The sequence below is a fragment of the Condylura cristata genome, unplaced genomic scaffold, assembly GCF_000260355.1.
Source record: "Condylura cristata isolate star-nosed mole 26May11 unplaced genomic scaffold, ConCri1.0 scaffold00008, whole genome shotgun sequence".
Classification (NCBI taxonomy): Eukaryota; Metazoa; Chordata; class Mammalia; order Eulipotyphla; family Talpidae; genus Condylura; species Condylura cristata.
The window spans coordinates 25,085,618-25,111,446 of NW_004567109.1; the positions used below are offsets into that span (position 1 = coordinate 25,085,618).

At 43.2% G+C, this 25,829-nt stretch overlaps 3 protein-coding genes across 5 annotated transcripts in view; 2 read left to right on the forward strand and 1 right to left on the reverse strand.

The window, feature by feature from the left end:
* The window catches only part of POMGNT1 (protein O-linked mannose N-acetylglucosaminyltransferase 1 (beta 1,2-)), a 28,312-nt gene extending 9,741 nt beyond the window's left edge, over positions 1 to 18,571 (reverse strand). For both annotated transcript variants that reach the window (XM_012722381.1, XM_004678955.2), the window contains exon 1: positions 18,533 to 18,571. The gene's annotated coding sequence lies outside the window, so the exon portion shown is untranslated. The remainder of the gene's footprint in view (positions 1 to 18,532) is intronic.
* LURAP1 (leucine rich adaptor protein 1) lies at positions 2,619 to 18,607 on the forward strand. Of its 2 annotated transcripts, XR_001145249.1 has the most exons (3): positions 2,619 to 2,985; positions 13,432 to 14,380; positions 18,537 to 18,607. XR_001145249.1 is itself a non-coding variant. In XM_004678953.2 (2 exons), the coding sequence occupies exons 1-2, from the start codon at positions 2,788 to 2,790 to the stop codon at positions 13,951 to 13,953; spliced, it is 720 nt and encodes a 239-aa protein (XP_004679010.1). In that variant the 5' UTR covers positions 2,619 to 2,787; the 3' UTR covers positions 13,954 to 18,538. The 2 variants fall into 2 exon arrangements, 1 of the variants encoding a protein (XP_004679010.1); XM_004678953.2 differs by having other exon boundaries at positions 13,432 to 18,538.
* Positions 18,608 to 24,132: 5,525 nt separating this feature from the next.
* Positions 24,133 to 25,829, forward strand: part of RAD54L (RAD54-like (S. cerevisiae)) — a 23,437-nt gene continuing 21,740 nt past the window's right edge. Inside the window, exons 1-2 of the mRNA XM_004678958.2 lie at positions 24,133 to 24,220; positions 24,319 to 24,405. Of these exons, the coding sequence (XP_004679015.1) occupies positions 24,218 to 24,220; positions 24,319 to 24,405 (90 nt within the window). The 5' untranslated portion in view covers positions 24,133 to 24,217. The remainder of the gene's footprint in view (positions 24,221 to 24,318; positions 24,406 to 25,829) is intronic.

Here is a 25,829-nt window from a genome sequence, read left to right on the forward strand (position 1 = left end):
TAGGGCGGCGTGTCTGCGGCCCTCCAGCGCCGGAGCTTCGGGGCCTGCGGACGGGCTGCGTGGACCCTTGCCGGCGTCCCCCGCTCCCCTGCGCCCAGGCCGGCTGCCGCGATTGAGTCCGAGCCCTAGCTCCCCGCACCAGAGCCCCACGGCGCGCCGGCGTCAGGCTGCGGGTATCCGACACAGCCCTCCCCGCCCCCCCTGCTCTGACCTGGCTGCGCCCACGTCTGGGGCTGGCCAGGCCCTTAGAGGCCGAAGGGAATGAAAACCCTGATTCTAGCATTCACCCCGACCGTGGGCAAGCCACTTCGCATCTGTGAACTGGGTAGTTATGTGATGGACTTAGATGGTGTTTATGCACCATGCCAGTCACTAGCTTCACAACTCCTTCATGAGGTGGGTACCCTTACTATCCCAATCTTCTCAGGGAAAAGGAGATCCATTGTCACAGTGCTGGCTTCATACTTAAGCCACCTGTCTCCAGATTCCACTTGAACTCCTGCACTCTGCTAACAGTGATAATCCTTACAAAGTGATGAAGTTAACGCACTTAGCACAGTGATTCTCAAACTTCAGCTTGCACTGAATTCACTGGGAGCGTGTATTAAAACACAACACTGTACCCCATTCTTGGAGTTTTTGATTCAGCACCTTGGTATAGAGCCAAAAACTGCATTTCTAACCAGTTTTTAGTGATGGTGATACTTATTAGAAGTGAGTGGCAGGAAAGCATTATTATCTGATTTCAGAGAACATTTACTGTTTCGTGGGGAGTGGATTAAAAGGAGACAAAGCCAGAAGATCAGTTAGATTTTTTTCATTTAACTCTATTCTATCTGCTTCATAAATTGTGGGATGACGTCCCCCAGAATGTTCACAGTGCTTGTCTTAAGAATTGAGGCAATGGGTGATTTTTTTCTCATAAGTATGTGAACAGAAGAAATCCAATGCATTTTATTAGCATTTAAAAAAATGCCCCTCAGAGTTGCTCTCGCTCCCCCCACCTCACGGTCTCCATGGAAGACTCAACCACTCTCAATATCTGTTAACTATCTACATTTCTAAACTTTCTCCTTCGCATCAAGCAGGGGGCTGGGAGGACTTCACAGGTGCTTCCAATTCAGCGCTACTGCTGTAGCCACTTCTTGCCACCATGGCTTCTTGGATACCCTTCTTTGGTGAATGGCATATGAGGCCAACCAGCTCAGAGGCTCTTGATTTCTCATCTTCTGCAAGCGTAGGCCTGTTCACTTATTCTTGTCCCTGCACCATACGCAAAGGCAAACACATAGTAGGCTCCCCATAATATTCAGTTTTTTAATGAATCATTTTTAATGAATATTTATTGAAGACTATAAATAAAATTCCTGCCAATCAACCATAAAAGACAACCATAAATAAAAAGTCCTGTCAGTCTTGCCTCCTAAGTAAGGTAATTCTGTTTTAGTTCTCCAGCGTCACAACTGGCTCCTGGTTCAGGCTATTTCTGTTTCTGCCTTTTAAATAGTCTTGCTTCCAGATCTTTACCCATCCAGTTTTTTCTCATTGTACCACCCAGAGTAACTTTTCTTTTTTTCCCCCCAGAATAGCTTTTCAAAAGGCAAAAGTTTTTTTGGTCAGTCTTTTATTTAAAATTCTTCCATGAGTCAAGGGAAAATTACATAAAATTACACAGGTAGCCATTAGATGAATTAAAATAATAGAAATATTAGGGTCAATTGAAGAAGGGAATACAGTGTAATACTTATTTTAATAGGAAGTCTGTAGAAATTATTTAAAATTAAGAAATAGTGGTAGAAGTCCATGTAGACTTAAAACATCAGGGGAAAAAAGAGATAAGAGTGCTTGCCTCTGGGGAGTGGAGTTAGCGGTGGCAAAGATAGAATCAAGGTAACTTTTTTGTTTTTAATTGTACATCCTTCTGGAATTACTTGGATTAAAAACCAAAATCAAGCCAGAAACAAAACAAAAGGTTTTCAGGATTTTCATTGCCTGTAGAATAAAGTCCAACTACCTTAGAACCATCTTTTATAACCTTGTTACTCAACAATGGGGTCCTTGGACCAATCCTATGATCATCAACCGGAAGCTTGTTAAAAATGCAGAATCGCAGGCCCTACCCTGGATTTACAGAATCATAACCTAGATTTTAAAAATTGCGGATAATACATATGCACAGTCAAGCTTAAGAAACATCAGCCTACAAGATCAAACATGATCTGGGTCCCATGTACCTCTTCAGCTTCAATATGGATTGCTCCTCTCTGGTCAGAAGAACTTTATATTCCTTTAGTCTAAATTTAGTGGCTACCAGGAGGGTATGTGTGCATAGTTAAATTCTAATCACTGTTTTAGACTCAGCTGCTCCACTCCAGGAAGCCTTCCAAAACTCTCTGTAGCCCTCCCTCATCAGTGTTTTTTAAACTCCCACTCCCTGTGAATGCTTAGCCTCCGTTCGGCAAAAAAATTTCTGGGCGCCTGATGGGCTAAACAGCCTAATTAGGCACAGTGTGAGCTCTGCTTGAGAGCTCGTTCAGGCGCAATCCAGAATTGCCCAGTCTCCAACGTCCGGTGGCCAAGATTTGTGTGCGCAACACTAGAGTATTTATATACACAAATATACGCCGTTGCGCGGCTTTTCTGAGCGTTACGGCACCGTCCTCCCGCCCCCGCGCCTCGCGGGCGGGGACCCACCGGTTCCGCTCAGTACTAGCCGGGAGACTGAAGGACCCCCGGCAACTGGACCCTGGCGACTGGTCGCCCAGCTCTGTCCAGGCATAAGCCCGCATGGAGGGGACTGTGGAGTCCCAGACGCCTGACCTTCGAGACGTGGAGGGCAAGGTGGGCAGGAAGACCCCCGAGGGGCTGCTGCGCGGACTGCGAGGCGAGTGGGAGTCGGGAACCTCTGGTGCCCTGCTGCCCCCAGGGGCGCCTAGCACAGGCCACGGCCTGGGGGACAAGATCATGGCGCTGAGGATGGAGCTGGTGAGTGTGGGGTCCCCTGACCAGGGGGACAGAGTCCCTAGCGGAGGGCCGGAAGGGACAGACTCACGCCCCCAGAGTTGAGCTGGACAGGAGGCAGCTGATACTCCCCACCTAACTTAGCAGGATCTCTCCCACCTCTGTCCTTAAACCTTGAGATCTATTAATTGCCCTCCTGGGTGAGTGGAGTGTTGAGGGATCCCGAAGACGTGGGGCACAAGCTCTTGGGAGTTTTTTTCTGCCAAATAATTGGAAAGGGGTAGAAAGGTGAAAACTGGAAAGCCCTGAGACCCAAGCACAGCACAAATCTCACACCTATCCCTTGGTGTCAGGCCACCTATTCTCCAGCCACGGTTAGAAAAAGATAAATCAGTTTGGTCTTCTCCTGCAAACTAGTCCCGGGGTTTGTACCTGTGACCTCAGTTTTTTATGGCAGGACTCTGCACAGAAGAGATATGAATGGAAACTAGGGCCACTAAAAACATCCTCTCTTTTGCCTATACCACTCCCCCTCAACCCCATTTAAAATATTTGAAAATTCCTAGAACCTTAGCTGACACCAAGGTCCTCCCCACCAGCCCTTCAGGTACATCATACACTGGCTATTTGGTTCTTATATGTACCTCCTGCATGTGATGAGGAGGAAACAGGCACACTCCTCTTGCCCTGTTGCTGCTGGTCTAGGAGAGCCAAAAAGGCAGTTGCCTGCCCCCCCTCCCTTCACCCTCTCCAGAACACCCAAGGCTCTGGTTCCGGTTAAGGGGGTGATTTACACCTGCTATCACTTTGCAGCCAGTTCTGGGGGACTGAGAAATTGCCAGCAGCTCTCTGGCCTAGGACCAGGAGACCACAATGAGTGTCAGCTTATAAGCCTCTCCCGACCCCCCACTGTGTACCTAGTTCTGTGCCAGCTTGAGCTATTGAGGGAGTGGGGGTGGTGGTCATGGATGCTCCCAGACAGCCTCAGAGGCTGTGAGGAGAGCCTTGTAGACTGAGCAACACAGGAAAGACCCCCTAGGAAAAAGGTTTGAATGCCATGTGTGCACTTGGCATTAAAGGTTGGAGGTGAATGCCAACTTCTCCAGAGCAGGACTGTGACTGCCCACCCAAGGGAAGGCTCTAGTTTTACCTCACTGTACAAACTTTAGCCCAAGGCCTAGAAAGAACCTATCTAGTTAGTTTGCCCTGCTTTGGAAACTTAGCTTTCACTAAGTGCACCTACCCGGCCCAGCACTTTACAAGATAGTTTCTTAATCTTCACAGCTACGCTATTAGATCACTGAGGCACAGAGAGTTATGTAATTGCCCAAAGTCATACAAAAAAACAAAAACAAACAAACAAACAAACAAAAAAACACCGACAGCCAGGCTTTGAGCCCAGATGGTCTGCCTACACTTTACATCTTTACCATTTGAGACCTGCTTTATGCCAGACACTTTCCAACACATTTTATGTCATTGACATGAGGAAAGCAGTAATCATTTTCCCCATCTTACAGATGAAACTCATTTGCAGGTGTTAAGGGGCTTACAGGAGCCCACACACATTGCCATTGAAGAAACCTTGCTTTGTTTCTGGCTCTCTTCCCTGCCTATAGTGGAGATCACCTGTTTGTGAACTTAAAGGGGGTATTTTTAATTTCTTACTACATCTGTCTGTGTACTTGAACTAACCTGACCTGGACTCTTAGGCTGCCTATGAAGAACATAGGGACCAGAACAGGGAGAAGCTCCCTCTGGAGCCGTTTCTTTCTCCGTCTTTGAGCCAGGTGTGTGTCCTTGATCTCTGTATGCACTCTGCTTTCCCCACTGGGTTGTACCTAGCAAGGACGAGGAGTAGAGCAGGGAATTCCCCTTGGAGCCACTTGTGATTGAGCTGGTCCAAACCTTGTAAATACAGTCCTGCAACTAACTGTCCCTTTCCCAGCTTACCTAGGGAAGTGGGCAGGCTGGCCCTTGAGACCAAGGTCATCCCTGACTCTAGGCGTATTCCTTGTTGCTTCCCTTACCTAGTTAAAAGGTTTAGTGATCCTGCCAGACTCTAATTTGTGGGAAGGGGAAACAATAGTATCCTCCCCTCTTTAATCCTCCTACCCAAATAGTTGCTAAGACAACAGATTGAGAAGAAACTTAAGGAAAGGAGGAAAAAAGCATGAGTTCAAGTTCAGGTTTTACTGTATCATTTTGTGCTATTGAGCATGACTCTCTCTTCTACTAGACTCAGTTTTTCTTTTTTTCTTTTAAGATTTATGTATGTATACAAGAACTGATGTATAGGTCAGAGTTGTGCGTGTAGGGAGTGGGTGGATGAGAGAATTCACCAGAGACGGCATGGGGAGCAGAACAGGTGGATCTACTGAAATATACTGCTGCTGGGAACAGTGGAAGAGACAGGAGAGGTCTGCTGCTCCAGTGGGTCACCTCCCTGGCCAGGAGATCCGGGGATCGAACTCCTGCTACAGTGGCTGCAGCTAGCTTCGCAGTGCTGCACTTTTACCCCTTGCACCGCCAGGAGGACCCTGGGCTCAGGGGTTTAGGGAAAGGGAGATTGTGATCTCTAAGAACCTTTCAAGTAGCAATAGTCTTGAATCTCAGTTCTCTACCAGGGAGCTAGGATTGGGACCTCTGGATTCTTACCTCAGGAACTGATTTGGATTGAGAGATGAGGGGTCCAGCAGAGAACCTGATGTATATGTGTTAGCGGGAAGAGTCAGGCACCTGAATCAACCTCAGGCAGTTGGGGTAGGTAAGCAACCTTCTAGGCTGTGTCTCTCCTGAGCTATTTATCCCTTTCCTATTTCCAAAGAGATGGTGTGAAATGAGTTGTTCCTTTTTTCTGACAAAAAAAAAAAAAAAAAAGCCTTGCTTTCTTCTATTCTGGGGTGTGATGCTTTCACAGTCAAGAAATCCCACTGTCACAGGACTACAGAACTTGGTTCTCAGATTCATTTCTATCATCATAGTAAACCCAAACCTCCTGAACCTTGGGACCAACGGTAGTAAAGGTAAGAGAATCACAGAACTGAATTTGACCCATCTAGTCCTTGGCACCAGACTGGAGTAGGGAAGGAGGAAGATAGAGCAATAATTCTAGTACAGCATGATGGGTGCTCTGGAACCCATGGTAGGGCTTCCTGGAAGTCTTTACAGAATGAAGCGGCCAGATCTGGAAAGGTCACTTTGCATTGTAGGGACACATGCTGTTTCTTCTGGCTAGCGTGCCTCTCTCTATGGGTCTGGCTAACTCCTACTTAACCTTCAAGTCTCAGCTCGTGCCTTTTTCCAGAAAGAATTTCTTTACCTCCCCTGGTTGGGTAATGACCCTGTATGTGTGCAGAGCCCTCTGTGTGACTGTTGTTTCTCTTAGCAATTGCCATACTGAATTTTTTTTTTTTTAAGATTTATTCATGAAGAACTGGGGTATGGGCCAGAAGTGCAGGGTTGGGGGGTGAGAGGATTCACCAGAGGAAGAGAAGGGAGCAGAACAGGCAGATCTACTGAAATGTACTGCTGAGGGGAGCAGCTGTGCCATGTGTGTCAGCTCTCAGGCTGGGGATCAAACTCATGCTGCAGGTGGCTGGCTATGGCATGAAGCACTGAGACTTCAAGCCCTGTGCCACCAGGGAGGCACCATACTGAATTTTAACTGCTAGTATTGTTTTATTTTACCCTAAGGGTGACAGATGGTATTTTTCTTTATTTAACACAATTCCATACCTATGAAAAATGCTTAATAAATATTGTTCTATGACTGAATTGATTAATCCCATCTTGAGGAAGAGCAGGAAGACTTCCTAGAGGAGGTCGCATTTGAGTTGGACCTTCAAGAATTTATAGTCTGAGGGAATTCCATTTCAATTGGCAGGTTGAACACGTGCTTTACCTCCAGTCCCTCTTGAAATTGTACTGAAAAGTCAACTGGATTATTTTAGAAGCATGAGCCCCTGATGACAACAAGGGTAGGAGAAAAGATATAGGAACACAATTTTGGAAGCTGAAAAAACAGAAGGAGGAGTAGAAACTAATTTAGTAGACCTGAAAAAAAGCTGAATTCCAAGTCAGCAGTGGGGAAAGCTGAAATCAGCAAACCATTTTATACTACAGGAATTAGAAGCAGCAGATTATTTCTGGGTCAGCTGAGAGTCTTCTTTGATTCCTCATCTTTCTCCTGTAATCAGTCTAGGCCTGTTACCTGCAGCACACACAATGGCTGGCACGTAATAGGCTCTACATAGTATTTATTGAAATCATCCATTTGCACTGGGGGAGTGCGAGTGAGGTAGAAAACAATAGGGTTGGTTATGTTTAAGAATCATAAGCCAAGAGCTAAGACAGTTGATCTCAAAAGTTTTCATCACAAGAAAAATTTGTAAATGTGATGGATGATAGCTAGAGTTACTGTGGTGATCATATACAATATGCAGTGATTATGTTTTATGCCTAAAACATGTTACATATCGAAAATACTGCAGTAAAAATAAAGGGAAAATTATCATCTAGTAAAAAATTGATTTCCAAATTTATCATTTTGGCAAGTGTTGAAAACATTTGAAGTTTTTAGCCCTTAGTGAAGAAAATAAACTTTTTATTAAAAAGTAATACTAAGAAGAGAAGCTCTAGTCTAGATGTAATTTACTAATTCTCTGTAGCTACTAGGCAACACAGAAAGCCATAATCAGAAAGTATATGTAATTTATAACCTTTTATAAAAACTCAGCAGCAACTAGGGCTTTTTCCTACTTTGAGAAGTAGCTGAGTGATTACCCATATTTTTTCTTAAAGATTTATTTATACATATAGAACTGGGGTATAGGCCAGAGGTGCAGGGGGTACGAGGATTCATCAGAGACAAAGTGGGGAGCAGAACAGACAGATGTACTAAAATGTACTGCTGAGGGAAGCAGTGGGCTGGTCAGGAGAGCGATGTGGGTCACCTCCCTGGCAGGGGTGGCTGGGATAGCTTCATAGTGTTGTGCTTTAGTCCTTGCATCACCGGGGAGGGCCCGGTTTCCCATTTTTCAATCAGTTGATGCACTTGGACTTTGGTATATCCTTTCAGAGCTACTTCAAGTAATCAAAAGTAGAATTATTATTTTATTTGTGTACAGTCTTGAAATCAGAAATAAATGTTGATGCTAGCGCAAATTAAATCACTGACATTTTTCCTGTGTATTTTCATGTTTTATTCACAATATTAATCTATCTTATTTACATATTCACAATGTCAAGAAAGTAAAATAAATAATGGATGTTTATATTTCTCTATTTAACTATGCTGTTACAACTGCTGCCAGGAATGTAGACATGTAGTGTTTTATCTAGTTTAGTTCAGGTTCGATGCATGTTAACGTATGTATATGCTATACATGTTAACATGTTAACATACTCCTTCCAGTTCTTAACATAAAAGCATATTAAGAGGAGTATGTCATCTAAAAAAAAAAAAAAGAGTCATACTCTAAGATCTACACCCAAGCTGGGCAGCCAGCCAGGTGCCAGTCACTCCTTAGCAGAAGACTAGAGATGTAAATTTTAGTAAGACTAGAACAGAAGAATGAGAGAGAGGGAGGGAAGAAGAAAGGACACCAGGAGGAGGAAGGGAAAGCAGGAGAATTATTATTATTATAAGTTTTGTCTGATACATTTTTCTTCCTGGTTTTTATTTATATTTTTAATTATTTTTTGTTTGTTTAACATATTTAGTTTGACTATGGACTAGGATTACTGATTTCACTGTTAATATATTTGTCCCTTATTGAAACTTCAAGCTTCTGTTAAGTAGGGGCAGTTTCTCCATTACCTTTGTAATTATTAAAAAATCCAGGCACCAACGGGATTATGGTGATGGCACATGGGTGACTTGGTGATGGGAAACCTGCGGGGATTACAATTGAGATGGAAAAAAAATGTACAAAATGATGTAAAACTAAACTGTTATAAAAAAAAAATCCAGGCACCAAATAATAGTTTTATATAACTATGTGATATTCTTCCAAAAGCATAAATAACTTTGTTCTTTGTTTATAACATGATAAATTGACCACAAGAGAAATTGACTGTAATAACATATAGAGTCAAATAGTTACCATTGATTAACTAATACTTGTGAAGGGAGTATGCTATACATGTTAACATTCCTTCCAGTTCTCGACCCAAATCTTGAAGTTAGATAGTATCCTCATTTTTCAATGAAGAAATGAAGGTTTAAGGGAAAAATATGATTTCACATAGTTCATTTGATTTTAAAAAATTTTTGCATAGAACTGGGTATAAGCCAGAGGTGGGGTGGTAATGGTGACAGGATTCACCAGAGACAGAGTGGGGAACAGAACAGGCAGATTTATTGAAATACACTGTTGAGGGGAGCAACAGCAAAACAGGAAAGCTCTGCTGCACCATATGTGGGTCAGCTTTTTGGCCAGGGCTGGTGATTGAACTTAGGCAGTAGCAATGACAGAGCTGAGACTTAACCTGGGAGGCCACCTGGGAGGCCCATTTTCATAGAGCTCATGAATGGCAAAACTGGAATTTAAATCTAGGTCTGTTTAATTTCAGTCCCCATATTTTTCTCAATGTACAAGTTCTTGGTCTTATTCTAGTTTATCACTGTGGATGTGAGTAAAACAATTGTTTCTTGATTAATTCAGTAAAATTTACAAGATATATATTTAGATATGCTGAAAAATAATAGCATCAAACATTTCTGGATTCACCACATGCAGCTGAAGGCAAGAGGGATGAAAGAAAATGTACTAAATATTATTAAATAACCTTCCTAGTTTTTCTCCCTACCAGAATATTGGCAGCTTTGCTTACATTTTACTCCCTACATGGACATAATATGGAGAACATGATGAACTCAAGAGAGAAAAAACAAACACAAAGATACTGACTTCAGGCCTTACCCAGTCAAACAGCCTAGCCAGATAACCCTTGGGGAGGCTCAGAGTTGGCAAGCTTCACACAAACAGTTTCCAATAAATTTATTTAGAGACCCACTTTTGGTGAGCAGCAACTAAAGATCATAAGACATCTGATGAGGCCCTCTAACTACTTACAGCTAAACAAACAGAAAAAAACAATTTGAATGAAATGGAGATGAACAGGAAGGCATGTCATTAATTACATCCTTAAAGAGATGAGATAGTATTGTAGCCATGAACAAATATAGGCAGTTATAAAAAATCGTCAGGAAACAGTAAATACTGGGCCTCCCTAGTGGTAACAGGAATTAAATTCAATCCCCGGCCAGGGAGCTGGCCCACATGGCACAGCAGACCTCTCGTCTCCTCTGCTGCTCCTCTCAGCAGTGTATTTCTGTCAGTCTGCATGTTCTGCTTCCCACTCTGTCTCTCTGGTGAGTCCTCTCACCCCTTCCCCACCCCATACCTCTAGCCTACATCCCAGTTTTTGAATGCATAAATTAAACAAATAATAATTTAAAAAATAATGATAAATACCTCTTGGAAGGAAAATCAAGATAGGAAAAAAATTAAAAACTCAATGGAAATGTTGATAATGTTGAAATAGTTCAGAAACTAGAGCAAATATGGAAAGAGATGGAAGAGGAAAATAGAGTATCAATCCAGAAGGTCCTCTAGCCTTATAATAGGATTTCCAGAAAGAACACAAAAATATTGGGGGAGAAATAATCACCAAAGAAATAATTAAAATCTCTCAGAACTTAAAAGCTATGCACTTCAGATTAAAAGAGCCCAACAAGTAGCCTGTGAAAATTTAGAACACTAGGAACAAAAAGATGATTGTAAAAACTTCCAGAAAGAGTGGGAAAATAGACACATAACACATTATGTGAATTAGAATGGCATCAGACTTTTTTTTAAGATATATTTATTTATGCGCACAAGAGCTGGAGTGTAGACCAGAGATGCAGGGGGTGGATTCACAAGGGATAGAGTGGGGAGCAGAACAGGCAGATCTAGTGAAATATACTGCTGAGGGGAGCAATGGATGAGAGAGGAGAGGTCTCACGGGGTGCCACGGGGTCAGCTTCCTGACCAGGGATTGGACTAATACTACAGTGGCTGCCAATAGCTTCATAGTGATGAGACTTAACCCTTTCTGTCACCAGGGAGGGCCCTGGGATCAGATTTTTAAAGTGTAACAGTGGAAAATTAGAAGGCGATGAAATAATGTGTTAAATTCTAAGAAAATATTTTAACCTTGAATTCTCTACCCAGGCAAACATCAACAGTGTGAGAGAATAATAACATTTAAAAACATGCAAAGCTTTAATAAATACACCTATGCAGACTTTCTCAGAAAGCTATTGGAGGAAGAACACTATGCACAAATAAAGGAATAAATCCATAAAGAGGACTTGGGATCCAGGACACTCAGGAAAGGGGCAAAGTGGGCCCCTTAAGATGAGATGAGGGGAGATTTGGAAGATAGTCGTACAACAGGGAGAGATTGGAGCATATCACAAAGCTTTTAAAAAGATATGTCTAGGAAGATGGAATAGATATGACATGATTGAAAGCCTGGAGAGGGGAATTCAGATAACAGACAAGATGGTTTGGGGATGTCTTACTAATAGCAGACTAAACAAAATAGTTGTTGTCAGGCCTCCCTGGTGGCCTAGGGGTTAAGTCTCAGTGCTATCACTTCTATGCCCTGAGTTTGAGCCCAGGACAGAGATTTAACCCACACATGGTATAGCAGACCTCTCTAGTCTTTGCACACTATGCCCCTTAGCAGTGTGTTTCAGTAAATCTGCCTCTTCTGCTCCCCACTCTGTCCCTGGTGAATGCTCTCATCCCCTGTATCTCTGGCCTACACCCCATTATTCTACACAAAAAATTGCTGTTGTCATAGTAGTTCTAAGGAAAACATACATTTATGAGAAATGAAAAGTAGCCATAGTAAACTACATGACTTAGATGGAAATAGCATTTCAAAATACTAATAAGATAAACACTAGATTATTTTATTGCATCTATTGTAAAGATATGTGTCTATATAGTAGAAAAGTGGGAAATGGTTATATTTGTAACCTTTTCCAGTGTGATAAATCAACAGAAAATACAAAAAACTTAAGAAGTATCAGGTTACTTGGAGATTAGAAAATGAATGTCCAATTAAGCTGCTAAAAAAATGAATAGTGGGCCCTCCCTGGTGGCGCAGCGGGTTAAAGCACAGCACAAAGAAGCTTAAGCTACTTCCGCATGAGTTCAATCCCTACCTGCCCTGGAGATCCACATGGCGCTGCAGACCTCTCCTGACCTCCCCGCTGCTCCCCTCAGCAGTGTACTTCATTGATCTGCCTGTTCTGCTCCCCACTCTGTCTCTGGTGAATCCTCTCACCCTCTGCATCTCTGGCCTGTACCCCAGTTCTGTACGAATAAATAAATAAATCTTAAAAAAAAATGAATAGTAGCTGTCCCTGGGGTTTAGGATTAGGGTGGGAGAAATTTTCTTAATCTTGAAGAATTGTTTACCATCTTAATCTGTATACATCTTTTACTTTGATTAAGAGGAAAGTTCAGTAAAATGAAATTTAAGAAATAATATGTAGGAAGATCTGGGGTCCTAGGGGAGTATGCTAGAGTTGAGGCAACAAAGAGGGGCAAGAGCTGTATTATGTTAGCTGTGTTGAAAGCCAGTTGCTAAAATGTTTATAGATTTTTTTCACTAAGAATGTAAACCATGAAAGCTGTTGAGCATGGGAGGGACAGGTTCGTTCTTGTGCTTGGAGAAGATAATTCAGTGCATCTGGGCTAAAGGGACCCTAGAGATTACCCAGTGAGTCACACTTAATCCCAGTACAGACATGGAGACTGGTGTGTGATGGGGGTAAACTTGAATCCCCAGCCAGTATGATTATGACCCTTCTAAATTTTAACCAATCCTCCTCTCCCTCAGCAATTGATACCAACACTCTGAAGGGACTTGGTGAGCAGGTTTGCGCTCTCTCTATTCCCCAGTCCTGCCTCCTTTTGTTCCGTCTACTTCCCAATTAACACCTGGCCCCCATCAGGCTCTTTGGCTGTTGCTGCATCTCACTAGTAAGATCTGGACTTGTTCAATAGGTAATAACCTATCAAAGAAATTCAAAGCTCAGTAGGATCAGATTTTAATATTTAATATTTACTGAGACTTTACTCTATGCCAACTGTGCTTAGTATTTAATAGACAGTATCTCAAAATTCTCTTAGCCACCTGGGAGGTGAGTGCTTTAGCCCTATTTAGGAACTAGGAAAATGAAGCTCAAAGAACCAAAGAAAGCTGCCCACAGTCACATAGCTAATCAGTAATCGGGTTGAGATTTTAAACAGTCTGCTTCTGAGCCCACACTCCAAACCACTCTATTTCCTTGCTGCTTGAAATTAAAGCATAGGTGGTTTGACCACAAGGCAGGGGCCTCTGGAAACACTAGAGAAACCCATGACCCAGACCTGGGACTGATTCCTTCTCCCACTCCCTCAGGCTTACCTGCGAGCCATCGACGTGAAGATCCTGCAGCAGCTGGTGACCTTGAATGAGGGCATCGAAGCAGTTCGCTGGCTATTGGAAGAGCGGGGGACGTTGACCAGCCACTGCAGCAGCCTCACCAGCAGCCAATATAGCCTGACAGGCGGGAGCCCAGCCCGCTCGAGGCGAGGCAGCTGGGATAGCCTGCCAGACACTAGCTCCACTGACCGGCTGGACAGTGTCTCCATCGGCAGCTTCCTGGACACAGTGACCCCCAGCGAGCTGGATGAACAGGGCCCTCCCGGGGCTCCCCGTCCTGAAATGGACTGGGCAAAGGTTATTCCTGGTGGGGAGAGGGCCAGGACTGAAGTGGACCTGACAGCCACCAAACTAGGGAACTTGAGGGCTGCATGGACGCTTCCAGGGGAGGGGTTCCCAGGTCCACCTCTTGAGCCAGCAGAGGATGAGAGTGCCAAGCTGAGCTTTGAGGCCCACTGGTACTGGGGGCAGTGTCAGGATGATGTGACCTTCCTGTAACAACTTGTCCACCCTTTTTGTTGTACTCCTGTGGTATTCCTAGGCCCCGAATTCCCTTGAAATTTATCCTCCTTCAATTTGGGAGTAGGAAGAGACTGCATTGAACTGTTGCCATGGAAACCTGACTCATCATTCTTCTGGTGCCTAGGGAGGCTCTGCCTTTATTCCCTCAGGACACTTTAGCCTTAGAGCTATTTCTATAGCTATGTGGACTCTCGGGTTTTGACGCATGGCTCCTGGTATGACGATATCTCATGCCCTATTCCTCTCTTCCCCCAACCAGATAAGGATTTGTGACCTCTGGGAGATCTCTGTTGAAGAGATGGATATGTAATTATCTCACCCAACATCTAGAAACCTTAACTCCCTTCTTGGTCAAAATGGAGATTGTGAAGAGACATGGATTGACCCTCCCAGAAGCCTTAGGGTTGGTAGAACTACCCCTACCTGTCTGGTGCATGGTGTCATTTTCTACTGGGATGATTAACCTTTCTTCTCTACCAGTGCTTTACTATAGGGTGGCTGAACCCCTGCTGCTAATTTAGACCATACCTTTTGTTCTCTACATCATTACTTTTTGTATGTATGGGGGAGCATATCACCCCTCCTGACAGGGAACGTTTCTCATGTCAGAGGTTTGCACTTCTTTTATGAAGATTCTTTTTTTTTAAACTGGGTGTTCTCATTTTACCCTAGGGGGTCTCCCTCTGTGGCCACATCTTTGGTAGCAGCAGAGTCCTGTATCTGTACTTTTAGGGAGAGAAATTAGCAGGGCCTCTACCTGCTGCTCTCATGAATCTGTTGACTACCCTGTCACAGTCCGCTGGCTTTCCCTGTCCCTATTCTTGTATTCTGACTCCAAATCTGTCTGCCAAGAGGTTCAACTTTTGAGTCTCCACACCTTCTCAGTTTACCCTTTGGGCCTCAGGCCTTTATAGGCAGATGATCCCCCAGTCTTCCCTCCCATTGCTGATGGGAGCCAGAGGGAGAAGCTTGAGGTTTCTAAACTCTGGGGATGTGCTTGAATCTGAGAAGTGAAGAGGTAGGGAGAAGCATCTCCTTAGACCCTGTACTACCCTCCCCCACCCTGCCCGAGACATTCCACCATTTGGTCACAAGGACGCCTGCTGGAGGCTGGAATACAAGGAATCTCCTTGTCTGAGATATAATGTGTTTGTGTGTATGTGTGTGTGGGGGGTGTGAGTGGCAGGGACAGAAGCTCTTTGGTCAGAGGGCTCATGTCCCACGAAGGGGGAGAGGTCTGAGGGAAAGGCTTCTTTCCCTCTTCACCTAGAGTAAGCCCTGGAGTTCTGGGATCTGAGAGGGCGCAGAAGACTGGCTCTGGGCCTGGGTGAATTACACCAAAGTAGGAATTCAGAGACAGTTGCCAATGGGATCTCTGTAAGAGGAGAGAGGTGGGAGGAAAAAGGGTTGTGGCTACTGTCAGAGAATGAATTCATGGAGATTAACCCTTTGAACTCTAGTTACATGTTAGTCCCTGTCTTTCCCGGCCCTTCAACTAGATTATTGGAAAGGAAAGGGAGAGAAAAGAAAATCAGATTAATTTGCTAGGCCCCCCTGAATTGGGGGTAAAAGGGACCTTCTCTAAATCCTATACTAATTCCTGCTTTTCATTCTGTGCTGGGGAAGGAATTCTGCAACTTTCATCTAAATCCTTTTTGGGCAATACATTCAATATTAGATTTTTAAGATCCTCACTTCTATCTCCTCAAAGAGATTGAAATCCAAGTTCTCTTGTCACCACACCTAGAGTTGGGCCTCCCAACTAGAATTCCCCTTAGGTTGGGAATTCTATGGGAATTCTAATACCCTTTTCTAACCCCTACTCTGTTGCCATTTTGTAGGGTGCCCTTGGGTAATCTACCTTTCCTTGGTGCCTTGTGTTCCTTTTTGAAGTTGATTTGTTTTTTTAGTGTACCAACTTCTGAGTTGAGGTTGCCTGCCCTCTTATGGCCAATGTGCATCATTGCTAGGGGTAGCTGAGTAGAACCTACAAGCTCAAACACAGCCTTACTGAAGGTCAACTCCTCATGGTGCAGCCTGGCTAGAGAGCTGGGCCTAGAGAGAGCAGAGACTTGCCCAGTGTCATTCATTTTAAGTCCATATCAGTACAGATTAGAACTCAGATCCCCTGCCTGCCTGCCCATAGTTTCATCACTTGGCCAGACTTCCCACACAACATCCACTCAATACAATCCAAACCCAAAAGGGCTAAAAGTAGCTGCTTCTTGTTTTAATGTTCAGGCTCTCAACCCACCCTAAAAAGGCAGTTCAGTGTTTAGAAAAAGAACCTTGAATCTGGATTGGGTAAAGGGTGTACTAATCCCAATCTCAGATATAAGGATCATCAATCCTGGACCCGCTTTTTTTCTGGAAAGGGAGGGTGAATATGTCCAGACATTATAAGGACAGAAGTCAGCATTTCAGACCTGGAGGTTAAGAGCTGGGTGGGAGTGGAAGGCTTTGAGATTAGGAGAGCCCGTGGAATGGGGAGCTCCACAGGACAGGGATTATAGTTAATTGGATAAGCATATGAGTCTGTTGAGAGACTCAACAGACTGTTTTTACTACCAGAGAAGCCCAGGAAAATACAAATCCTTGTTCCATCCAGTCCGACCTTTCTGGGCTATAGGAAGGGACTTTTGGGGAACTCAAAGAAGGAGAAGGAAAGAAAAGGGAGAGATACAGAGAGACGAGAAAGGAAGAGACAGGGGGGGGCATACTGTCCTCCAAGTGAGTGGAGGGCTTTTGTTAGGGCACAAAGTAAAAGGGGAGAGACTGCTCCTGACAGCTGCAGAAACAGCCTGGGAGGAGAAGGGGTAGTGCTGCTGCCGGCCGGGATGGATCCAGTCAGGAGACATGAGACCAGTGTGTGGGTATGTGAAGGGCCTGCGTTTAGGGTGGTGGCCGTGAGTCTGAGCACTGGGCTGACTTGAAACTCAGGGGCAGCTTAGGTGAGAAAAGCTCAGGGTGTGTTGTCGACATGAGCTTGCCGTGTGTATGACATCAGCCACACAGTGATACTTGCTGAATGAATGTATGTAAGCCCACAAGTAGAGGTGATTTATTTTTAAAAATTAGGTGATTACGTCATAATAGGTAAATTAAAACATTCTAATTCTTAGCATCCCTACATAAACACTGCGTTATTAATGATGTATCGTTGCTTAAATATTTACACAAGGTCAGACAGGTAATAACGATATACTATGAACCCAAGTCAGTCCAATTGCAGAGACTTCCAGGAAGTCTTCTGTGATTCCTACTCCCCAGCCTCACACATCTAAGTATTTTAGAACACATTCGTGCTGTCTGACCAGTAGCAGGGCCAGTGTGCTAGTATCCTATGACCACTGTAAGGAATTTCCACAAGTGTAATGCATAGCAGATTTATCTACCACTCTGGAGATCACAAATCTGAAATCAAAATCCAGTTAAAATCAAGGTATTTCCTTCTGGAGATTCTAGGGGAGAATCCATTTCTCTGCCTTTTCTAGTGTCCAGAGACTGCTTGCATTCCTTGTCTCATGGCTTCTTGCCTCCATCTTCAGAGCCAGCAATAAAATACCTGCTCTCTGATCTCTGCTTCCATCCTTGTATCTTCTCTCTGCAGTTTCCACTTATGGTTATGGGTGACTGCATGTCCTTGTTATTGTATTGGGCCCTTAGGATAATCCAGGATCATCATTCCAAACCAAGATCTTTAATTTAACCATAGTTTCTAAGCCCATTTTGCCATATAAAATAAAATAAATACAGTTTCTGGAGATTAGGTGGTAGACATAAGGATGGGGTTGTGATTATTCTGCCTATCATGGGCAGATAGAAAGGGTGGGCAGGAGGACCTATTCAGGCCCAGATGAACTTTGTATAGCCTCTCTCTGCCTACTTGGGAGAGGGAGTTAGCCAGGTCCATTCCCCCATGTCTGGAGAAATTCTCAGATATGGGGGAAATTCTCAATTTGAGGAACTTTGCAGGGCTGAGGCTTCCTGGTAAACATGGTAGAGGGTTCAGCAGGCTCAGTCTTGATTCCTTAAATTCTATTTTCACTATCAGAGAAGCCCAGGAAAACACAAATCCTTGGAGGGTCCAGTCTCTCCTACCTTGCTTCTGGATTGGCTGCTTGAAGTTTAGCTTTCTTTCCAGAACCATTCTGTGTTCGTTAAGGCTGAAGGTAATTCCCAGCAAGCTAGCCTGGGCTCTTATTGAAAAAGGGTAGGTTAATTTGACTCCTTTTTAAATTATTATTTCTAATTCTTTAATAGTTAAATCGTGCTCTTCAGTGCATGGTGAACTCATCATTCATTAATAGTAGGCCTCTTTCTTATTTTGTTTTCCCTTTTTGATCACTGACCCCTATTCCCTGACCTCGGCATACACAGTAATATGTTTAGTATGTATTTGGATATGTATGTATTCTTTTAAAATATATATATATACACACACATTATGTGTTTTAAGATATATAGATGTATACTTTTACAATAAGCTTACTTATGTAATGAATTGCTCCATATTTCAGTAATTTAGCCTGATAAAAATTTATTTTTCACTTACATAGGAGTACAGGTGTTCCTGGTTGACAGCTCTCCTCCGTTGCCCACTTCAGATCCCAGACACCATCCATTTCAGGCGATGATAGCTTGAGCCTGCATCATAGAGTTCCCCATCAACTTTTCACCAAATTGTCTTAGTATCTACTAGTGATTATTTTATAACTGTTTTACTAGCAGTTACAAAATGATGATTTTCTAATGTTGTCATTCTTTTTTAGTTCTAATTCTATAAAGAAAACCATTTCACATCCTCTAGATCTTTGCTTGCCCTGAAATAAAATTCATACCAGAAAGGCAAAGTAAATGCTTAAATCCCTTCTCCTGCTTATCCCTTTCAAAGCAGTAAGTTGATGCTGTAATAATGTGGTATTCACTGATTTTATTTTGTTTTCCTTTTAAAATATTGTTGTGACTGTAATTGTTATATTTTTAATGTCTTTAATTGCTTGTATTTTTTGTTTTATATAAAATTTCAAGCACATACAGAAATAGAATAATATATGATGAATTCCTTTGCACCCATAACCCAGTTTCAATAACTATTGATTCATGGCCAATCTTGATTTATTTATTCCCTTCTTAACCAAAATAATTTTGAAGTAAAACTAAATATAATACTAATTAACCTGTAAATATTTTTGTATGTATATCTAAAGGATAAGTATTTTACTATCATTATTCCACCTAAAATTAACAATTCTTCAACATAATAAAATAGTGTGCAAAAATATATATAGTTTCAATTTTCTGACGAACTTGTTTGGAATTTTAGAAATTTCTGCTTAAAATTTTTTTTTCATTTGAAGTACCATATGTTGCTCTGTGCATTTTCTAACTTAGTCTTAATTTCTAAAATGAATTTTTCTTTTATTGCTAATACTTTCCTGAGACCTGTCACTTCATTTCTGGGTTTTCTAATTCTGATTTATCTTGTTCTGTCATGTCTCATATAACTTTCTTAGCATCTTTTTTGCTTGTTTTGAAATAATACGTTGCAGTTTTAATCTGTTTTGTGGCACATCTTTCTGATATGCGTTCATTGTAGTAATGTTATTCTTATGGTTCTTTTACAATAACTTTATATGACCTTGATTCTTTTTAATTACTCATTTTCTGTGAAATTAGTTTTTCTAACCTTGAAGGATGGGATGAGGTTCAGAAAATCTCTTAAAATGTGACAGAGCTCCCTCTTCTGTTATTTTATCTGGCTTGCTTTCTGGGATTTTCTAGCTGTTTCTCTCCTCTGATATCCATATCTCTTTCTTTCCTCTCTGTTGTTCCTATCCTAAAACATTTTAATTCTACTCCTAGAAATTTCCCAGAAAAGTGGGAGGAGTCACTCTTTGTAAATTCAAGACTTATAAACCAATGCTAATCAAGATTGTGTAATACTGGTTAAACTCATCAGTGGAACAGAATAGAGATCCCACAAATATACTTGCACAAACATGCCTAGTTGATTTTTGACAAACATGCAAAAGCAAGGCAAGCAGAGAAATTTTGCCTTTTCAATAAATGGTTGTTGAAATAATTTCCTCACCCAAGATGGAGCTGTTCCTCCCAAGGATGTCATATCAGTAAACTAAAAACTAGATATATTCCACTTGAAATGCAGTATGTTAATTTGGTCAGTCCCCAAATGCCAGAAAAACTGGGCTTTATACTTATTTCCTTGTTTTTTCTCACTCTATACAAGGCTGACTATGTAGCCCATCAATCAAATATTTTCTGTTTTTCTCTTCCTTGCTGTTTGTACTATGAAAGTCTCCTGCCTCTGCAGTTTGCAGTATTCTGAGTGGAGACTGGTCTGCTCTGTGAAGTTTTACATGTTTGTTTCTATCACCTAATTTGTCGTCTTTAATCACTTTTTCACATGGTGCTGGAACAACTGAATATTCAAGGACAAAAAAATGCATCTACTTAAATGTTACATATTATATACAAGTTAGCACAAAATGGATTTCAGATTTGAATGTAAAACAAATGATAAAATGTTTAGGAAAAACTTAGGAGAATATTTTTAGTATCAGGAGTTAGGCAAAGTGTCCTGACACTTGACATAAGAATCATGATCCATGAAGAGAAAAAAATTGATAAAGCTGTATTTGTCAAAATTAAAAATGCATTTTCTGCAAGACAGTTAATAGGATGAAAAGACAAGCTATAGGAGAATGTTTGCAAACTGCATATATGATACAGGAATAACAAGTGCTGTCATGAATGTGGAGAAAAGGGAAACTCATGCACAATTGTTGGATATTCAGATTGGTACAGACATGGAGGTTCTCTAAAAACCGAACTGTTACATGATCCATCAATCCACTCTGGGTATTTATCAGAAGAAAACAAAAACATGAACTCAAAAATATTTTTGCACCCCCATATTCAGTGCAGCATTATTTTGTAATAGCCAATGTATGGCAATAACCTGAATACATGCTGATGGATGAATGTAGTGTATATCTGTAATGAAATGATTGCAGCCATAAAATGTTTCCTACTGTTTGTTACAAATGAACCTTGAGGACATTCTGCTAAGTGAAAGCAGCAGAAAAAGACAAATATGGTCATATATATGGAATCTAATAAAACCCTACAAACCCAAGCTCATAGATACAGAGAACAGATTGGTAGATTTATCATTATAAATAAGCCATGGGTCTATATTGTACAGCATAGTGACTATAGGATATTGCATATTTGCATAATACTGTTTTGAAGTTGCTTAGAGAATGGGTCTTAAAAGTTTTCATCATAAGTGGTAAAATTTTTATAACTATGGTAATGGATGCTAATTAGACTTATGTGGTGATCATTTCTTAATATATATATCAAATCATGCTGCATACCTGAAACTAATATGTCAGTTATACCTCAATTACAGAAAACAAAAACAACCCAATTAGGAAATGGGCAAAAGATATGAAGAGACATTTCACTGAAGGGGTTTAATGTCACCAGCAACTAGGGAAATGCAAATATAAAATCAACTACCAGAATAGCTAAAAACACTAACAACACCAAATTTGTGAATTTGGAGAAACTGGATCGCTCAGGTAATGCTAGTGGGAATGTAAAATGGTACAGTCATTCTGGAAAATAATTTTGCCAGTTAAAAAAAAAAATTAAGTTGATACAACTTAGCAATGACACTCCTGGAATTTTATTCCAAAGAAATAAAGATTAGTGTTCACATAAAAATAGCTGCACATAAATGCCTATGCCAACCTTGGAAATAATGCCTATGATCTTCAACATGTGGATAACTGAGGTACATCTGTACCATAGACTACTCCTCAGCACTGAAAACAAAGTGATGAACATTCAACAATTTAGATAAATCTCCAAGGAATTATGCTGAGTGAAAAAAGCCAATGTAAAAGGTTACATACTAGATAATTCCATTTACATTAACATTTTGAAATGACAAAATTACAGAAAAGAACATATGGCTAGGGAGGGAGGAAAGAAAGGTGGGAGGAGTGAGTGCGGCTATAAAAGGGCAAAAGGAGGGATCCTCCTGAGGTGATGGAAATGTTCTGTATCTTAAGAGTATTTTGTATTAATATTGTTGTCAATATCATGTCTTCTTATTTTGCAAGACATTACCATTAGGGGAAACCTGGGAAAAGGTAAATGGGATCTCTCTGTATTACATTTTACAGTTGCATGTGAATCTCGATTACCTCAAAATTTAAAAATTAACTTAAAAACATCAGTAAGTAAAACATTACAGCACTCCATCTCCTAGACAGTGATAGTTATCTTAGGGGCAGGTTTCCAGTGAAGGTAGGGAGTATCTGTGCAGGCTCTGTAAATACTGTAAATTACTGAGATTTGTAATTTTCCAGTTGGGGAAAAACCAGAGTTTGCCACAGGAAGCATTTCTACTAAATTGCCAAAAGGTTTTCAGAAGACAGAGCTAAATTTTCAGGATTACAAAACCGAGTATTTCCTCCTCATTTTTAATAAATGTTAGTATGTGTATCCATTTTTACCGTGTACCTAACCCTAGGTCTCCAAAAGAACTTACAAACGCTTCAGGACCTTCACATCAGGCTTTGTCCCTCCTTACCATAGTATGGTGGCTAAGAACAAAAGCCCGGGAGCCAGAATTGTCTAAATTAAAATCTTGGCTATTCTCACCTTGTGCCATTCGACCTTACTAGCCTCTGAACCCATTTCTTCACCTATAAAACGGGGACAATAAACCTACTTCATAGTTGAGCATTAAATGAATGTTTGTATCTAAGCTTAGAGGTGTTTGGTAGTAAATGCTTTGGATCTATCTACCCTTACTATTATTCTACGTGCACCTGACATTGTTGAGCACTTCAGATATTACTTCTCAGAATAACATTGTAGGGGTGGAACTAATACAATGCACATTTTCAAGAGGAAGAAACCCAAGTTTTAAGACTGAGTCTCTGGGACCAGGCCTGACTCCAAAACCACACTTCCACCAACACAGATTTGCACAGGCGAGCACGGCAGTTTGCACAGAAAACGGGCCCCTTTGGGGCTTTCACTGCTCACGTCACCCGCGCGGTAGGAAATCCCCAGACAGGTGACCGCCCACCCATGCTCAAGGGCGGTGCAGCCCGGGTCTGGGGCCCGGCGACGGGTAGGTGCAGACACATGCCGCCTTTCATAATCCCCACTCTTCCTCAGGCTGGTGGCAACCCCTCCGCCCCGATCGGTGCGAGTCGTCATTGGAGAGGCCGCTCACCCACCTAGGTCAAACGCCCAGGAAGCGGAGCCAGGATCCCGCCCGCAGGCCCCAAATCCCGCCGGGGCCGCTCGCCCCGCCCACCCGGTCCAACCGCCCCCGCGGCTGTTGGCCGGGCCCTTCCTCCTAAGTCCCACCTCCCAGTGGGTCCGTCAGCCACTCCAGCTCCGGATGGCCAGCCCCGCCTGGGCCGCGGCACTGACCTGCCCACTGCCTGGGGTCGCGAGCGCCGAACGTATCGAACGCAGCCAATGGGCGGCGCGGCGGCCGCTCGGCGGGAGGTTCGATTGACCCGGCCTGGCGGGTCCCGGGAGTCCTGGCGGCTGTTAACGCGCGCTTTGGTTAGAGGAAGCGTAGAGTGGGCGGCTGTGTCGGGGCTCTTTGCTGCCGGCCTTTCCCAGCCCGGTCCGGGATCGCTTCCCCAAGCCCGGGTCTCTAACTCGCCTTGCGTGGACCCATGCCCGACGGCTCGCCGTCTCTGTCTGGCATCGCACTCCAAACTCGGGAAATCCCTGTTTTCCGGACTCCGGCGCCGCGCCCGCCCCAGGCCTCCGGGTTTTTTCGCAGCTTTTCTCCTGGCCTGTGATCAGCCCCCACTCCCACCCCAGCCCACCCCCAGCAACTCCCCCTTCCCTCATGCCCGTCTGTGACCTTTCTTTTCACTCCCCTCTCCCCAGTCTGACACTCCACCTGTCTTCTCCACCCACCCCAGACCTCGACCCGCCTCCTCTCGGACTCTCCCTTCGCCTTGGCTAGATTGGCAACCGACACACATTTTGGGCCCAGTCCAGCTTCGGGTTCGACCCCCTTCATCCATGCTGCCTTTTTAATTAGTTCACCTCAGCTCACCTCCCAGTCTACTCATTGCCAGGCCTTGCAAGGTTCGGCACACTCAGCTGCTGAGTGCCTTTAACTTTTGGCTCATGGGTACCTGACGTTTCTGCCCCTGGGCCCAGGATGGTAAGTGTCACCTCGGGAAAATGGGTAGCCATATCTGGGTGAATGGGCTCCGGTTGTAGGATCCCTGCAACTGCTTGGTTTCCTTTCTTCCCTCACAGAGGAGGAGCTTAGCTCCTAGCCAGCTAGCCAAGAGAAAACCAGAAAGCAGGTCTTCTGATGACGACGATTGGCATCCTGGGGCAGTGGTGAGTACTCTGTCCACAAAAGGGATTGGGAAGGACGACGATACTGGGTCTTTGGGGGCAGGAAGAAATCCTTACTTGGTTTCCCAGCTTTCTTGGAAAGGACGAACCTCATCACCTTCAGAAGCTTCATTCATTTGTTCAGTAAACTTTCAGTGAGGATTTACTGTGTCAGGGATTGAACAAGATACATAAAATTCTCAAGGTACTCACTAGAAGTTAACCACCTCAGTTTTCCTTGCAGGAAGTGGTATTCCAGTGCAGAAGAGCAGATTGGATTGGGCTTTTGCCTCAGCTCCCAGCCGCCCAAGGACTCCCCAGTATGCAGTTAGCATCCTCCTCTTTTGCTCTCTGTCTCCCTGCCTAAAGTAATGTTATTGAACAGTGGAGAACACCAGGCCTACTCCAAGATCCTGAACTTATTTGGGCCTAGATTGAAAGGCAGTCCCGCTCGTGTTTTTGCTAATGCTAATGTGTTCAACTTTGGACTGAACCCTGGCTCTGCGCCCTATCTGGGAGGCTTACTGGGGCCGGCTGTGGGCAGGACTTATATCAACCAAAATCAGGAGGCCATTGTAACATGCAGTTCAGAGAGAGAACAGTTCACGAACCCACATCTTGGCCCCAAGAACTTGGAAGTGAAAATTAGCCAAGGAAGGTCTAGAAAGCAGTTTTGTACAGGGCAACGTGGGTAAAAGCATGTAGAGAGAAATAGGAAGGGAACCTGGTGTTTGTTTCATGTGTGTCATGCAGTGACATTGAAGCTTCAGATACCTTGGCAAACTGGTTCAAGTGGGTTCTTTCTGAAGATTTGGTAGGGTTCGTTCTATAGTTGTGTAATAAGCATCTCAGTGAAAAGGGGAGGTTCTCTGTTTTTCTGCCCCACCCAATGAGGGGTGGAGCTGAGCAGCCAGGTATAGCTATAAAACACTTAAGAGCTCAGAGACACAGGAGAGGACACGTGGAGAAGGTTCTGCTTTCTTCTGTGCTTTGGAAATGCACAGTGGCCGGGAGAAATGTAGTGACACTTGGAAGAGACACCAGGGTGAGAAACACGTGGGGAGTGTGATAGTGGGAGCTGTTACCTTGATTTGTACTTAGATTTTGCTCATTTTGTTACAATTTGGGCACTTTCACTTCCTTCCGGTGGCTTCTCCTTATATTGGGGCAAGCTTTCAACCTTCAGCAGCCCTGCTTTAGGCCAATTTTGTTTGGGCACTTATTCATGAAGGGATGGGTATCTTTGAGTGTATTTTTGGGGAACTTTTTTTTTTAAAGGTTTACTTATTTATGCATACAGAACTGGGGTACAGGCCAGAGGTGAGAGGATTCACTGCTGAATGCACTCAGTGCCTTACTGATTTAAGAGTAGTCCCAGTGGCCTGGGAGTTGAGGGCCTATGTTCTTGTTCCTCTGGAAAAGGGAAG

Excerpts from the sequence above, each read along its gene's own strand:
- LURAP1 (XM_004678953.2), top strand. The coding sequence starts at position 2,788 with ATGGAGGGGACTGTGGAGTCCCAGACGCCTGACCTTCGAGACGTGGAG. Across the intron at positions 2,986-13,431 it reads TGGCGCTGAGGATGGAGCTG|GCTTACCTGCGAGCCATCGA; the intron begins GTGAGTGTGGGG and ends CCACTCCCTCAG.